Consider the following 15,794-nt stretch of genomic DNA (forward strand, 5'->3'; position numbering starts at 1 on the left):
TGCTAAATCATAGTTCCATCAGTTATTTTTATGCCACAATTTGAAAATTTCCAGAATCCTACAAGAAAATTTCTTCAAGTGAAATAATTTCTACTTAAAAAAATTGAATTGTAAATGGCATTTAGCAAGTATTTCCCCATATATTTGATTACTGCTCTATCAAATATTTTAACAAGATGCCATACTTTAATGGGAAGGTTTGTATAATTATTACGTTGTGGTCACAAAGATTGACAAATAAGGAGCCCAAAATAACCATTTCAATTGAGTATAAATCATCTAATTCTTGTAATTGATGTTTTTAGTTTTTGTTTTTGATTTGCATTTCTTTGTACTTTAATATTACAGATAGAAGGAGGGATAATTGAGAAATCATTACTTGTCTTTTCTACATTTTAGTAGCAGTTTTCCCTTCCAAAATAGTTTCGATCCCGTACTGAGACTAAAGAGTGAATTAGTTTTAATTTAAAATGTCAAAGTTCCTTTTAAATAATTACTATTATGAGTCTTAATTTTGAAATATAGTTCACTCATATCGTTCACTCTTTTCTGAAACTTTTTTCTCTGTGTATTAGTTTATCTATGACTAGAACATATATTGGTCAATGAAACAGAAAGGCTATATAATTGAATATCAGGAACAAACATATTTTTTATGCTTTAAAAAGTACACTAAGACTGTCTTATTGTTGCAATAACCCATGCATGTCATTTAGGAAGTATAAAATACAGTATTTTTCCATTAACATCATCCAATTAACAAATTAATTGATTATAGTGTAAAATCTTAGGCATGATAACTGCTTGAGGAAATTGAATGAAATTTTGTCAGTTGATTAATATGAACTAGAGGCAATATGGTAAAAATATGCATGATTATTTGTAAATAAGTTTAAAGTTTCAGCCTGAAAAAAAATTATAAGGTTATGAAGGTAATGAATACAAATCAAATAAAGTGACAAGTTAAAGTTCTAGGTATTGTTACATGCTTATTATTTTGTAGACTCCAGACAAGTCTGACTCCTTTGCTGCCACTCAAAACAATGTCCATGTAGATGAAGAATATAACGAGCTAGTGAACAGGGTGGCTGGTTTACAGCAGGCCAAGTGGAACTTAGAGGAAAAGGTTAGTAATCACTAATAACAGGCCAAAACGAAATGAGAAGAAAGGGAGGGTAATCATTATAGCTGGCTTACAGGTTAAACAAAGTAATCTTTATGGCTGACTTACAGGTTAAACTAAGTAATCATTATAGCTGACTTACAACAGGCTATATGGAACTTAAAGAAAAGTGTAAAAAAAAAAAATTATAACCAGTTGGTTGTCATGAATAATCAATATATGATAATTTATTCCTAGAATGTTTGTATATTGACTTTTGCATTGAGCATTTTAAGCACTTTGGTTATTAAATCTTTTGAATATGTTGTCCTATAATCATTGGTTTCCCACTTTTTAGCTCACCTGGCTGAAGGCCATGCGAGCTATTGCCATTACTTGGCGTCCGCCGTCATCCGTCTTCATGAGCAATTTTTCAAAACTCATCTCTTCTGAAACTACTTGACCAATTTTTACCATTCTTGGTATGAATGTTCCTTAGGGTATTCTGCATAGAACTGGTGTGGGGAATTTTGATTTGATGAGAAACATGGCAGCTGTTACTTAAAATAGAATAAAGATGTCAGACAGAAGTTATTTGGCTAACCCTATCTCCAAAACTGTTACGGTTAGCCAAATTCTGACATATATTTAAAGTGTTCAGCTTGATGAGATCTATCTCTGGTCAAATTTTGTGTAAAGAAGTTGGTTTGGTAACAGCAAAATTTTGCTTCAAAAACAAAATCTACATGAATAAAATTTTATATTGTTTCTCAAGCTCTTTAATGTGTTTTATAGTTGATTTGATTGGTTTATGTAATGTGAACATATACGGTCATATATGCCTTTCAAACTTGGCTGAGATTGGCAAGTTCTGTTAAAAAGACTGGAGTACACCAAATTAAAGTTAAAGTTAAAGGTTTTTGTAAAAGTTGCATAAATGCATACTATTATTTCCGGAATAACATCATGCAACCATTTTACTATACTAATACTACTACTACAAAATCAGCTTTAATCAATTTTTCAAAAATTCCCAAAGTAAGGGACCAAAAGGGGTTCTTACCAATCTTTCTCCTTTGTGAAGCCATGTTGGAGTTATTGTCCTTTTGTTATGTTTTTTTGGCTATTTTTTTTAATGTTATTACTTTTAAAAATCTTCTCTGAAAACTACTTGACCAATTTGTACCAAAGTTGGTATGAATGTTCCTTCGGGTATTCTGCATAGAACTGATGTTAGGATTTTTATCTGACCAGAAACATGGCCCCTGTTACTAAAATTATAACATAGGGATCTGACAGACATTATTTGCATATATCTCCAAAACCATTAGGTATAGCCAAATTCTGACATATTGTAAAAGTGTTCAGTATGATGAGGTCTATATTTGGTCAAATTTTGTGTAAATTTGTGAAGCCATGTTGGAGCTGTTGCCCTTTTGTTATGTTTTTGGCCATTTTTAATGTTATTACTTTAAAATTGGTATGAATGTTTCTTAAGGTATGTTGCATAAACTGATGTAAATTAGTACAATACAGTTCGGTCATTTCTGAAATTTTAGTCTCATTTTGTTGAAATAAAGCTGTTTTGAGGCAGTCCACACAGAAATTTCTAGTGTTTTGTCACAAAAAAGTGCATATTTTCTAAATCCTTGGTGTGTGGAGGTTCAAGTCATTTATAAGTAGTTTAGTGATTATTCTTATAAAATCCAGTAGCCATAGTAACATACTGAAAAAAAAGGCTTGTTTTGACTTTCTTTTTTACATGGCAATACTTATTTGCACAGAAAAAGTTTGTTCGGTTATCCATTTTATTTATTATAAGCTAAAGAAGTAAAATTTTTTACTTAAAAGTGGTTGGAATAGCACATATCACAAGAGGATGCAAGAATATCTTCTATGACGTCGCATTTGAAATGATGAAAATTCAGAAAATTTGGTTGCTAAGGACTTATTTACACTAAACAAATAAATTTCTTAGCACAAACTACATTTTCTTACTCAGTACACCTTAACCTACACAAGAAATTGTGGTTTCTATGGTGAAAATCCTATTTTTTCAGATGAAGGGTTTCTGAAATCTTGCCCTAAGGTAGTACAATACAGTTAGGTAATTTCTGATAATTTGGTCTCATTTTATTGAAATAAAGCTGTTTTGAGGCAGTCCACACAGAAATTTCTAGTGTTTTGTCACAAAAAAGTGCATATTTTCTAAATCCTTGGTGTGTGGAGGTTCAAGTTATTTATAAGTAATTTAGTGATTATTCTTATAAAACCCAGTAGCCATGGTAAGACACTGAAAAAAATATTACTGAGTTTTAGTACAAATCAGGGGTGCCTTTCCAAAACTAACAGCCAAATACTATGTTTTATAAAATATCAGGCACTTAGACACTACCACAGGATGAAAACATGCATGGAGTAGGTGGAAAAAAGGTAAAAATAATAAGACCTTTTTCGATTCATTCTCTCACAATTTTAGTCCCAAAAGTTCGTGCGAAATAAGATATTTTGAAAATCAGCCATCTGATGCTGAGAAGAGAACCTAATATGGCAGGGGACTGAAACATTCCGGATACCATTTTTCATTTAAATTACAGCTGTTTACCATAACATATATTACGTCTGTATAAATGCTTATCTACATTTAATCAATATATCCACCAAATTTCAACTTTTAATTTTAAGTTTTACAAAATTTGACCAGTGTGCCTTAATATAACTGTATAGTGCACCCTAAGGATTTTTGATCCATTGAAAAACATAGTCTCCATTACTATAAATGGAACATAGGGGTCAGACAGAAGTTTTTTTCTCACATATCTACAAAACCATTAGGTTGAGCCAAATTTTTTTCAATTGCCAAAATGATCCTCATTATAAGACCTATAAAAGTTTGCATTGAATCAAAGTTGTTGGATGACTCCTTGTTAGAGTTATTGCCCTTGAAAGGTGAAAAATGATGTTTTTGTTTTTTGGTTTTTTCAAACTATGATACATGAAGATAGAAAGAAACTTTCAATTACTGAAATGATCCTTATGATAAGGCCTACCAAAGTCTAATTTGAGTCAAAATTGTTGGACAACTCCTTGATACAGTTATTGCCCTTGAAAGGCAAAAAATAATGTTGTAGGCAGTTTTCAGCCAATGTTTTGAAAACTTTAAAAGATAGATAGAAACTTTCAATTGATGAAATGATCCTTATGATAAGTCTTAACCAAAGTTTTCTTTGTGTCAAAAGTTTTGGACAACTCCTTGTTAGAGTTATTGCCCTTGAAAGGCAAGAAATTAACCAGGTTTGTGATTCAGGCTCCTTTGAGCTTCTTGTTACACAATGCCGATCTTAATACCATAATGTAAGAAATGGTTTGAAGTTAAAAATGTCTATACCAGTATGTCAATTATCATTTGAATTACCCACATCAACAAAGGTCAAAGGTTGTGGAACTGTTTGTCTTAGAAACATAATTGATATAATTCTACAAATTCTGCAATTCAGCACATTTTTTTCTTATCCTTTAGAATGCAATCTAATTAAAGTAATTACCTTGCTTCCAGGGTTTTTTTTTTAATTTCATGTAGCAGATGGAACAAAAAATCCTTTATTAATTTCATGCCCTCCGTTCACAAGAAAATTGAATGTAATACATTAAAAAAAAGACATTCTTCAGAAATTCATTAACCCTTTCCACTGCAATTCATAACAGTCATGAGAAATTTTTAGTATCTATATCATTCAAAAAATCAAGAAATTTCAGGAAATTTGAGAAGCTGCATGTAGGTCAAAGTTATAAAGGCAATTTAATACACACCCTCTTTAATGCTGGGCAGTACATGATGATTAGGATTTCCATCTGTCCATTACACTTTTCTTTCCATGATTCCTACTAAACCACATTAAAGAACTTTTGGGGGAATTGTCGTTAGTAATGCTGTTGTAAATGTGCTATTTGGTTGTTGCTCAAAATGACTTTGGGATGTCTTTTGTTTTATCATTGACTCCGATAGATGGAAAAGGTGAAAAAAAATTGTATTAACTACTCCATAACAGGTTGATGTACCTTTAAAATCTTTCAAGGAATAATAATTTGGTATTGCCATAATCCTCAAGCTATTTTGATTTTTTATTCAAATCCATTAGCAAGACATGGCCTTTGCCATTGAGTCAGGTGGATGGTTTGAGAGAATTATTTTGTATCAGCAACTCCTTGTAAACTGCTGAACAAATTTAGATATAACTTTCAGGGAATTATAGTAATTGTGCACCTATTTTTATTTTTTATTGTGAAATGAAATTTTGCTTTACTTTATCCTTACTCTAACTTTGCCATTCTATATTAGTAATGATTTTGTTGCATCTTAAACTTTTAAAATTCATATTTGAGTAAGTTTAGGGTTTATACGAAAAAATTGAATTTCTTGTAGTTTCTGCAAATTTTGACTGCAAATAATAATGATAATAATAATAATAAAATCTTTATTTCAAGACGGTTACACAGTTAGTTTACAAGCTAATCTTCCCTGAGGCCCTCACACACAAAAACTATATCTACTAGAAATTAAAAGTAAACAACACAGCACAAAAACAAAAGCTGATTTGACAATACCAAATCACTTTAAGATAATACAATATAGAACATTAAAAAACAGTGTAAACAGCAACAATTTGCTCTTTTAAGATACTCTATTCAAAAGTGTTAAGGTACTTCTTTAGATCAATCTTGAATGAGTTGCCAGTGGCTTGATTACGTAAATATTTTGGTAACTTATTCCACAAGACAGACCCAGAATGTATGAATGAATGTCTGAAAAGTTCAGTTTTAATTTTGGGATTATCAAATTTCCTTGTTCAGCATTTCTTAGTGAATAAGGTTTGTTTCCTGAAACATAGTTTAACTTTTCTGATATGTAACTTGGTGCTTCCCCATGGAGAGATTTATAGATTAATAGGTATTTGTGATATTTAATCCTTGTTTCTACTTTCATGATTCCTAATTTTTTTAACAAGGGTTCTGATGGAGAAAAGGATTCAGCATCTAGAATGAGGCGGATAGCCCGTTTTTGGAGTTTAAGAATTTTGTCTAATCCTTCAGAGCCACAGCCACTCCATACAATACAACAGTAGTCAATAAGTGGAAGAATGTACCCATTATAGAAAGTTTTTCTCGTTTCAATGTTCAGATATTTCTTAATCTTTGCAAGGAGATACAATCTTGATGAAATATTAGAGCATATATGATCAATATGACATTTCCAGCTTAGAGTATCATCAATTTTTACACCAAGTAGTTTTTCACATGATGAAAATTTTAAAGCTTTATCATTAACTATTAAGGAGGGTATATCAACATTTGATAGTTTTTGTCTTGTTCCAATAATCATACACTTTGTTTTATTAGGATTGATAAACATACAGTTATTTCTACACCAGTTTTCAACTTTTCTTAGATCATCTTGCACATCCTGTTGTAATAAATTAATATTTTTCCCAGATTTGTGTATGGTTGTATCATCAGCATACATATCGACATTAGTATTATGCATGTCAAGAGGAAGATCATTAATAAATATAACAAATTAAAGTGGCCCAAGTATGGAGCCCTAAGGAACGCCAAAGCTAATAGGTTTTTTTGACGAGAAAGTGTTTAAAATATTTACTGCTTTCTATCCTTTAAGTAGGACTTAAAGAATTGCACAGTACTGTCATTTACACCATAGATCATTAGTTTTTTTACAAAGTATATCATGATCAACAACATCAAAAGCCTTTTTAAAGTCTAAAAATATAGCCAGATTTATGTTTCCATCATTCATCTTGCATAGCCATTTATCCACAATATTCACAAGAGCAGTTTGGCAGGAGTATTTAGGTCTAAATCCAGACTGAGCTGGATGTAAAAATTCCCATTGAGATATATATTCATATAAGTGATTAGATATGTGTCGTTCAATTATTTTTGACAATGAAGGAAGTATTGAAATAGGTCTGTAATTTGATACTAAATCTTTCTGACCATTCTTGTAGACAGGAGTTACTTTTGCAATCTGTAGTGAATGTGGAAATATGCCTGAATCAATCATATGATTATATATATAAGTAAGACTTGGTGCAATAATATGAGACATTAATTGCAGCACCTTAGGCCCAATATTATCATATCCAGATGACTTAATCGTATCTAACTTTAATAGTGCTTCATAAATTTCACTACATTTTACTGGAGGTATCATAAACTGTTTATGATCATAGTTTCTAACCTTCTCCTTAACAAAGTTATGTAGTTTATGAAAATCATGGTTTGGCACAATCATCTGGTTTCTTAAATTCTCAATACAAGAAGTGAAGTAATCATTGAAAACATTAGTTGTTTGCTCTTTGTCTACTTCTTTTTCCCCACTTTCAAGTTTCAGTTCCTTTGGTGTAGATTTGACTTTAGGATTTAAACTATGAATGCACTTCCATAAGTTTCTGGAGTCTTTACTATGCTTTACAAGATTTACATAGTTATTTTGTTTTGCACTATTTATCAGAAGCGTTGTTTTATTACGCCAAAATGTATTAATGCTCTATGTTTTGTGAATATCTCCACAGTATGGTATCTACCAATATGTTGAAAGTCACAAAGTTCAGGATTTGTGAATGATTTTCTTAAAATAAAACCAAAAATAGGGGTTGTCAAAAAATAAGTATAAACAGGTCTAAACTTGAGAATGTATTTGTGTAGGTAAAGGGGTATAGTTACTTCAGCTAGTTATATCACTACAAAAATTGCAGATGACTTGAATTAATTTTTGGGGTTGTAACTTGAGCCAAGTAAGAATAAGGGGCCACAAACCATATCCCCACAGGAAATTTGGGATTGATTTTGCAGGTTTCGACTTGAATCATTATGGGATAAGGGCCAAAAAGAGACCACTTCTGTTCTGTCTATAATGGACTATTGCGGTATCATATTTTACACAACTATTATGACTTGATTTTTGTTGTCACCTTAATATTTCTTGAATTTTCATTTATCAGATAGTAAAAACTGTGAAGTTACTCTGACTTATGAATAAAGGGTAAATTTCAATTCTTAACTGTGGTTTATTAAGTACCAAGTCATATGAAATTCAGGCACTGCTAATGATATAGGTGATTCATGGTGCAAAAAAAGAAATACCAAACAAATAAAAAATTTTTTATTTACTAAAGCCATTATTTTACATTACTATAATCGTTTTGCACACTGATCTGTATTTTGGAGAAAACTATACATTCATTGCACTAAAATTAACCAAATCAAGAATGATAACTCTGGCTAAGTGCAATTTCATGTACAACTATATAATTTTCTTTTCAAAAGTGCAACAACTGTTTGAAAAACAAAGACTGATATGTGCTTCTTCCTTTCTAAATAAGAGATAAAAGTGAATATTGTTGGTTTTTGACATGCATGAATCATCTTCGATCTGTTATTTATAAAGACTGCTACTTAAGTGATGGTAAAACTCTGCAACCTGTGAGAAAAGCATTTTTATCTGGTTGAATTAGGTTTGGTGTAGTAAGGATGTTCACTGTCATGAACGTCCATTTTTGTCAGATTTTCAAACTCCTCTGGTTTCATCCATTTCATAGCATTACTATTTTTTGCCCAGTTATCCCCATTTTATCATAACTTCATTAGACACACCTTAAAATGTTATTTGGGAAGTTTTTATGAAATCCTTGTTATTTCTTCAGTGTTTTTAAAAGTTGAAACCTACTAAGACTGTGGTAGAGTCTGGCACGGATTAATAATTCCAAGACGAGCAAAACTGACTGTAACGTTTATTACCAGAGTAAATGCTAGCTCTCCGAATATACAATATGTTCAAATATATATACTATTCAATTATATAAGACACATCGATCAATCATTGTGAATCTGGACATAAACATTCTATGTGTCCTGTTTACCCGCCCATTTATTATTTGTGTACAAGTATTTTTGTCCTCCAGGTATTTCTTTTGACTTGCTTATTACTTGTTACATGTTGTTTTTCATAACATGTTCTTTTACTTACCCATTTTGGTTGTTTTATACCCACAAGCCTTTTTGGTTGTTTTATACCTGTACATGCATATAATTCAATTTATAGTTAACATGAACAATATTAATTCTTAATTGATATTAAGTCATTACACATTCCTCCCTTTCTCAAAAATAACAATTTAATCAATAATGTGTAAGCACTCTCCTATCACAAGACAAAATCTATGGAAAAGCTAGAGAAAACCTTTTCCTGCCAAAATTTTAAATACCTATATCTCTTAAATGAGTCCACTGACTGATCTACTTTTTTTTTCTTGTTTTGTGTAAAAAATTTTGCAACCATTTGATATTCTTGTTATTCTCAAATATAGCAGGGAATATTCTTAACAATGTGTAAAACCAGTGCCATTTAAAGCATGGAAGGGACTTTATGCTTAATAAATGTTGCCAGAATTTTTGTAGTTTAATATATCCTTATTGCTGTACTTTTGAAAGATCTGTGTCAGACCCAGGTGTACTCTGGAATGAACCAGAATTATTGTTGAGTATTCATGGACATTTATTTCAAAGTAATAGCCTTTATATTACTCCAGGTTGTATAATTTCCTTTAAATGAAGTTCATACCAATTTATTTTTGGGTTAGTGTGGATGATGCTGTGTTTGAAATTTCTTGCAGTAGATAATCTTCTTTTGGTTGAATATTTTAACAGAAATGTTGGTAGGAAGAAAACCTTTTATTATTGATTACACTTTTAACTTTTAATTAGAGTAATTATTAACACGAGTTGTTGCTGTTAAAAAAAAAAAAATTTGATAATAGTCAGTATTTTTAAATGACTGCAAAACTATAATGAAATGACACCTTCTTCATCTTTGTCATTATCCACATTGTCACCTGTTGACACTTAGTTTTCCTTGAAAAACTTTAATCTCAAAATGTTGGTGCCAACTGTATAGGAATTGAAGATAAAAAAAGAGGCCAAAACAAACATTTTATACCATTCAAAAATCTGAATTATGTTTAAGTTTGTGGATTACTGTGATATAGTTTGTACCACAAAGTTCCATACTACAAAAAACACTACAATTTAAGTAGTCATAAAGTTCCATACCACAAAGACTGGGATTGATCTTAGGAGTTAGGACAGTGGAGTAAAAAACATTTTCTTGATTTGTTTTAAATAAGTGGCAACAACTTATCTTAAATTGTACGAATCTCTGTCAAATTGTTTACAAGGTTTCTTATATAACACGTAAGGAAGATTTTGATTGATTTAGTCATTATGATCCTAATCATTTAGGATTTTGGTGTCAATACAGGACCAAAAAGAAGCATTTTCATAAAATTTTATAAAGTTGTTTATTGCTCGTGTCTAATTGCATGTTGTAAAGTTCTTGATCTTTAACTTTCTGTTAAATATTTAATAACAATCTAAATTCAGAGTTGTAGTTATCTTCAATGTCTTGTTCATCTGTGCCCAAACTGTTCACGATTGGACATCTGCTGTTGTATCAAGCTGCTCTTGTGAACTCATTTTTACTATGGCAATAAGATTTTGAACTTATTCCAGTGTTGTTAAAATTCATAATAAGATCAGTTTGTAGGTTGTTAAAAAAAAAAGGATGGTAAAAAATATACCTAATACAAAGTAGCATCTTTTTTAACTAATGCTTAATGATTTCTGATATGCTGTCATAAAACAGCATTCATCCTTTGCTTTCATTTTTTTTTTCAGACTTAAAAGCAAACTTTCAACAATTAGGTCCAATATGAATGCCATATGAATGTTATCTAATAGTAGAAAACCTATCCATCTCAGATAAGAATTCTTTATTAATCATCTAATTATTATTGAACTCATCAAAGTTCAATAAGGTTGACTTACAACATTTTTAACTAATCACATTCAACCTTAGACTATGGTAGATAGTCTTTGCAGGATAGGTTTTCTCATGCAATCTGACATTAGTAAAATATGGTGATCAAAGATGAATGACCAGTATAAAAGGTTATCACTATTGTATATTTAGTTTTGCTGTTTTGACAATGACAACACATCTGTAGGTTTTAGGGAAATTTTTCATTGTCACTCTACTTGACCTAGAAAGGACACTGTCAGTCTGTAAAATCCAACAAAAAACTTTAGTAGAAATAAAATGTAATATTACTCACTGAGACAAGATAGATAAGGATTTAAGGTTCTGGTACAGACTTCAAATACACAGGCAGTGTCTGCAAGATAATTCTAATATCTAAGTTGATGCTACTCATGTTTCCTTGCAGTTTCAGTTTCTTAGAATGATGTTTCTAATAGAAATGTTGGATCAGGTTTAAAATAACTATTATCTAACTTACAAGTTTGTGCATGAAATGTTTTACTGCAACAATGCTCTATCTCTCTGACTGGAATTCTATTCGGAGATAAGTTAAAAATATTTTACAACATAATATTTTTTTCGCTCTTAGGACTTACAAATAATATAAAGTAGTTCAGAGTTGAAATCCCTCTGTTTCTTTGTATAATGATGTCTTTTATCTGATAATATTCTACTGAAAAACTGGAGCAAAAAATCTATTTTATTGTTCTATGGAAATGAATGATAACAGAATACACAACAAATTTGATATAAAAGAAAGATATTGTAACACAGTTTACTGCATATCTATGCATTGGAAGTTAGGCAGCCTATAGTTATAAGTCCATTGAGATTCAGATAAGCTAATGTAATAATTGTAGTTTTTTGTAGCCTAGAATAAAAAGCAATAGTGTTTATCATGAATCATCCTTTGGTTTCAATAGTAAGTGGCAGTGTTCTGTTGATTGTATTGCTCTGTAAAGGTACATTATACTAAAGGTAACTTTGGCATCTTATCAGCTGATTTTGGTGTAAACCTTTCTTTTTCTGCTCTTTTTGTCCATACTTGCACATGTTCATTATAAAATTCCCCAAATTACATATTCAACTGTGTAGTTCATAAAAGATGATGTGTGTTATAACTCAAATGTGCCACACATGAGAATCATATGGTTTGCATCATATGATTATCATATAAATCGAGCACAATATGATAATCACATGTTTTGGTATACATATGATTATCTCATGGTTATCATATGGTAATCATATATGTTTTTCATAAACATATGATTATCATAAGTTTTTAAGCCAAAATTACCATATGAGAATCATATGACTATCATATGTTCAATATCATATGATTGTCATATGATTATCATATGTGGCACATTTGGCTATATAGGGACATACAAATATCTGTTTTTAAGAAATTGAATACTTTTACTTCTAATTAAGGTGCTCCATTTAGAGACAAGTACCTCAGCAATGGCTGAAGACTTAATACAGAAAACAAAGATCATTGAACATTATGTCAGAGATACAGGACACAAAAATGGTAATGTTTAATGAATTAGTACAGAAAATCAAGTAAATATTCTGCTAGTATTAATGTTTGAGAATAAAATTCAATACTAAGAAATAATATTGGATTTGGTGCCTAACTAAGCATAAGCTTCTGGATAAGATATTTATTGAGTTTTAAAAAGACTACTGTTAAGTCCATAATACCACTGTTTTTGTCCATAAATATTGGATAGACCAAACTGATTCCTCAATGTGTATCTCTCAATATTGAAAACTCCCCTATCAAAATATCCTTTGCATACACTACTAAGCCATACTATGGAATGATAAAAATATCACTTTAACTTAGAAATGATTTAGTAATTACCATTCTATACATGCTAGTGTAGAATTTGTAAATTTATTTTTTAGATACTAAAACCCATTCACCACAAGATGATAAGTTGTCATTCAAGAAAGTATTAGACTTAGTTAACAAGTCTGATGAACAAAATTTAAAGGAAATGAATAAGAAGCTCCAGAGAATGCTAGAGGAAACGCTTACAAAGAACATGCATTTAGAACAGGTCAGTCAGATTTCTATGAAACTAACTGGGTATATTTAGAACAGGTCAGTCAGATCTCTATGAAACTAACTGGGTATATTTAGTATGTGTGTTTGTTTTTTTCTTGACGTTTTTTTTATATGATTTGCTTTATTTTTCCCTTTGAATTTCAGATTTCAGTATTGTTCTTATTTTAATGAAAGACCCACCAGGATAAAAATTTCAGTCCAAGGCAACCCATTGGTCTTCAATGAATGATGAAGAAACCCCAAGAACTACAGGGCAGGCTGCAGCTGGCCTCAAAACATCATTATTCCTGCCCTGTGGTACGAGTTTTTCCTCACCATTCATAGGTGACTTTTGGCTGACATTTTCATCCTGGTGGGGTTGTTGTCTCTTTGACATATACACCATGCCTATTCTTGTTACAGTAGTTAAAAATTTATAATGTGGACAGCACTTCCATCTTTAATACAATTTCTTTCAAACTTTGGTGAATGGTTAGTAGAGACAAAAGCTCTGTTGGGATTGATTTTCACAGAAATTTGCCATAAGGATCATGTTTTAGGTATAGGGACTGGCCATTTCGAAAGAGTGCAAGTGTGGTGTATGGGGTCTTGTGAACTTACTCACTGAGGTTCTTTAATTCTTGAAGCATGGAATACCTAGTTAGTGGTAACTTTATTTGCCTTGATAAAAAATTGAAATGTACTGCTACATAACAATACACTTGTTTAACTCATTGAATCTGGTTTCAGTTAGTAATGTTAATCTGTTTATAAAGATTTATCTTAGAATTAACAATGTTCTTTTCATCACCAATTTTATAAGTGATTATATGTCTTTGTAAGTCCCTTGTGTACACATGTAATTCATATTATTGTCTGTTTGTTTGCGTTTTGCCATCTGGCATTTTTCAACTTAAAACATATCCCATTTAAATGTTTGTACATTCAGCAGACATTGTCTCATTGTTTCACTATAAACTAAAGAAAACTGATTTCATTTTGATTAGGGAAATTTGTCATGTCAAATGCAAGCTATTAGATTTATTTGTTTTTACCCGATGTTTCTGTGTTATACAATGTGTGGGCTTTAAGCATGGTGTTTTATTTATTCTGCACAGTGTGACTTGTTTTTGAAATTATCAGCTAGACCTTAACAAATCTAGGTATACGAATTGAATTTCTTTAGCAATCGGTTTTGAGACAAGTCTTTTTTTTTTTTGCATTCAGAAAAAAAAATTCAGAATTTAATTTTATTTGTCTGTTCCATAGAAACTAGAGTTATATGGTCATTTAATTATCCCCCACTTCAAGGGAAATTGAGTTTGATATTTTCTGATGAAGTTGTCTGAAGAACTTCTCTGTGTGTGCAGAATGTAAGAAATTGGATGTCTGGAGAATTATAGAATCACTCAACCTATTTCTAATGTACATGGAGATATAAAATTCTAGCAATGAAGAAAATTAATCCATTAAATTGCTGAAAGTTGTTAACAATGAATATTTCTTAATGAAGAATGCCTGTTTTGTCTTGTCAGCTTAGTTCCATTCTTGGTAACAACAAAATAAATTAGTATTAAAATCGTATATCATTAAAGATAAAACTGTTGAGTAAATCTCAGGACTGTGAATACTTTTACTAAAAATTTGGTCATATTCACATTGAGTAATGTGTAAGTTTTTGAGTTGAGCAGGTAAAAAGAGAAATCTTTATGTGCTGTATTTGGACCCATGCAGGTCCGGCTGTCAAAAGAATAGGACTGCAGCAGCGCTAAGCTTGTCGTAAAAGCCGACTAAATAGTGCTCAGAACCTTAGCTGGGGGCTAGGGTGCTCTGCCCACAGAGCAACTGGGTTGTGTGCCCCAGGTGGTGGAATGGGGTACCCTTGGCATGTTACATGCTGGGGTTGTCAGGCTATAATATGGAAAACCTGACCGCAAATCATAGTGGTGCATTGTGTTGGAAAAGATGCCACGTTCCTCGCACGTTAAAGAACCTTACTGTGGTATTCTCCCGGAGTAAGAACCATAGGGCTCCGCCACAGGAGGCTAAATTGCCCGACCCTACCCACCTCTCCCTTTTTCTATTGGCAATCAAAATTTCTCAACCCCATTGTCCTTGTGTCCCATCCCATTTTTCATTTCATCATCATTTCATGTTCATTTTATCATCCTCTTCATGTTCATCGCCTGAATATAGCTGAAATATTGCTGCTCGGGTGTTAAACCCCAACAAAGAAACAAACAAACATGCTGTATTTGAGCTACATAATATAGAATATGACTGTCTGTATCTCTGTTGTCTGTTTACAGGTTGTACAATGCTCAAAGCATTCTTCAGGGCTTTGAATAGTATTTTGATAAATAACAATGTTTGTCTTCAGTAACGGAAGTTCTCTTCATTTTTCATTGTTTGCTAGACTTTAAACAATGAATACCTTTGGGGTTAATTATAGTACTAGTGATTTACTACAGAACTTAAGTTATTAATGGCTAGACATAGTAGTAGATTGTTTTGGTGATTATGTGAAATTTCAGAAATAAGAAAATGACTTTAATTACTATTTAGTAGATCCTTTAAATCGAAATATTGAAGTAATTATCAGAACTTATATGGAACTTATGCTTGAACATGAATATTATGAAAAGATAGACAAACATTAAACAAAATTGTTTCACCTTTTGCAATTCTTCCATTCTGATTAGAAATGTTTTACTGCCATAAACAGTATCAGGTTAAAACCA

At 31.3% G+C, this 15,794-nt stretch overlaps 1 protein-coding gene across 1 annotated transcript in view; it reads left to right on the forward strand.

Annotated features, from left to right (window-relative positions):
- Window positions 1-15,794, forward strand: part of LOC148629191 (GRIP1-associated protein 1-like) — a 55,894-nt gene that overhangs the window by 29,309 nt on the left and 10,791 nt on the right. The window contains exons 25-27 of the mRNA XM_088545799.1: window positions 1,004-1,126; window positions 12,432-12,531; window positions 12,912-13,066. Coding sequence (XP_088401925.1) covers window positions 1,004-1,126; window positions 12,432-12,531; window positions 12,912-13,066 — 378 coding nt within the window. The remainder of the gene's footprint in view (window positions 1-1,003; window positions 1,127-12,431; window positions 12,532-12,911; window positions 13,067-15,794) is intronic.

The sequence above is a fragment of the Perna viridis genome, chromosome 1 (assembly GCF_037379345.1).
Source record: "Perna viridis isolate PV_CMFRI_1.1 ecotype Kerala chromosome 1, ASM3737934v1, whole genome shotgun sequence".
NCBI lineage: Eukaryota > Metazoa > Mollusca > Bivalvia > Mytilida > Mytilidae > Perna > Perna viridis.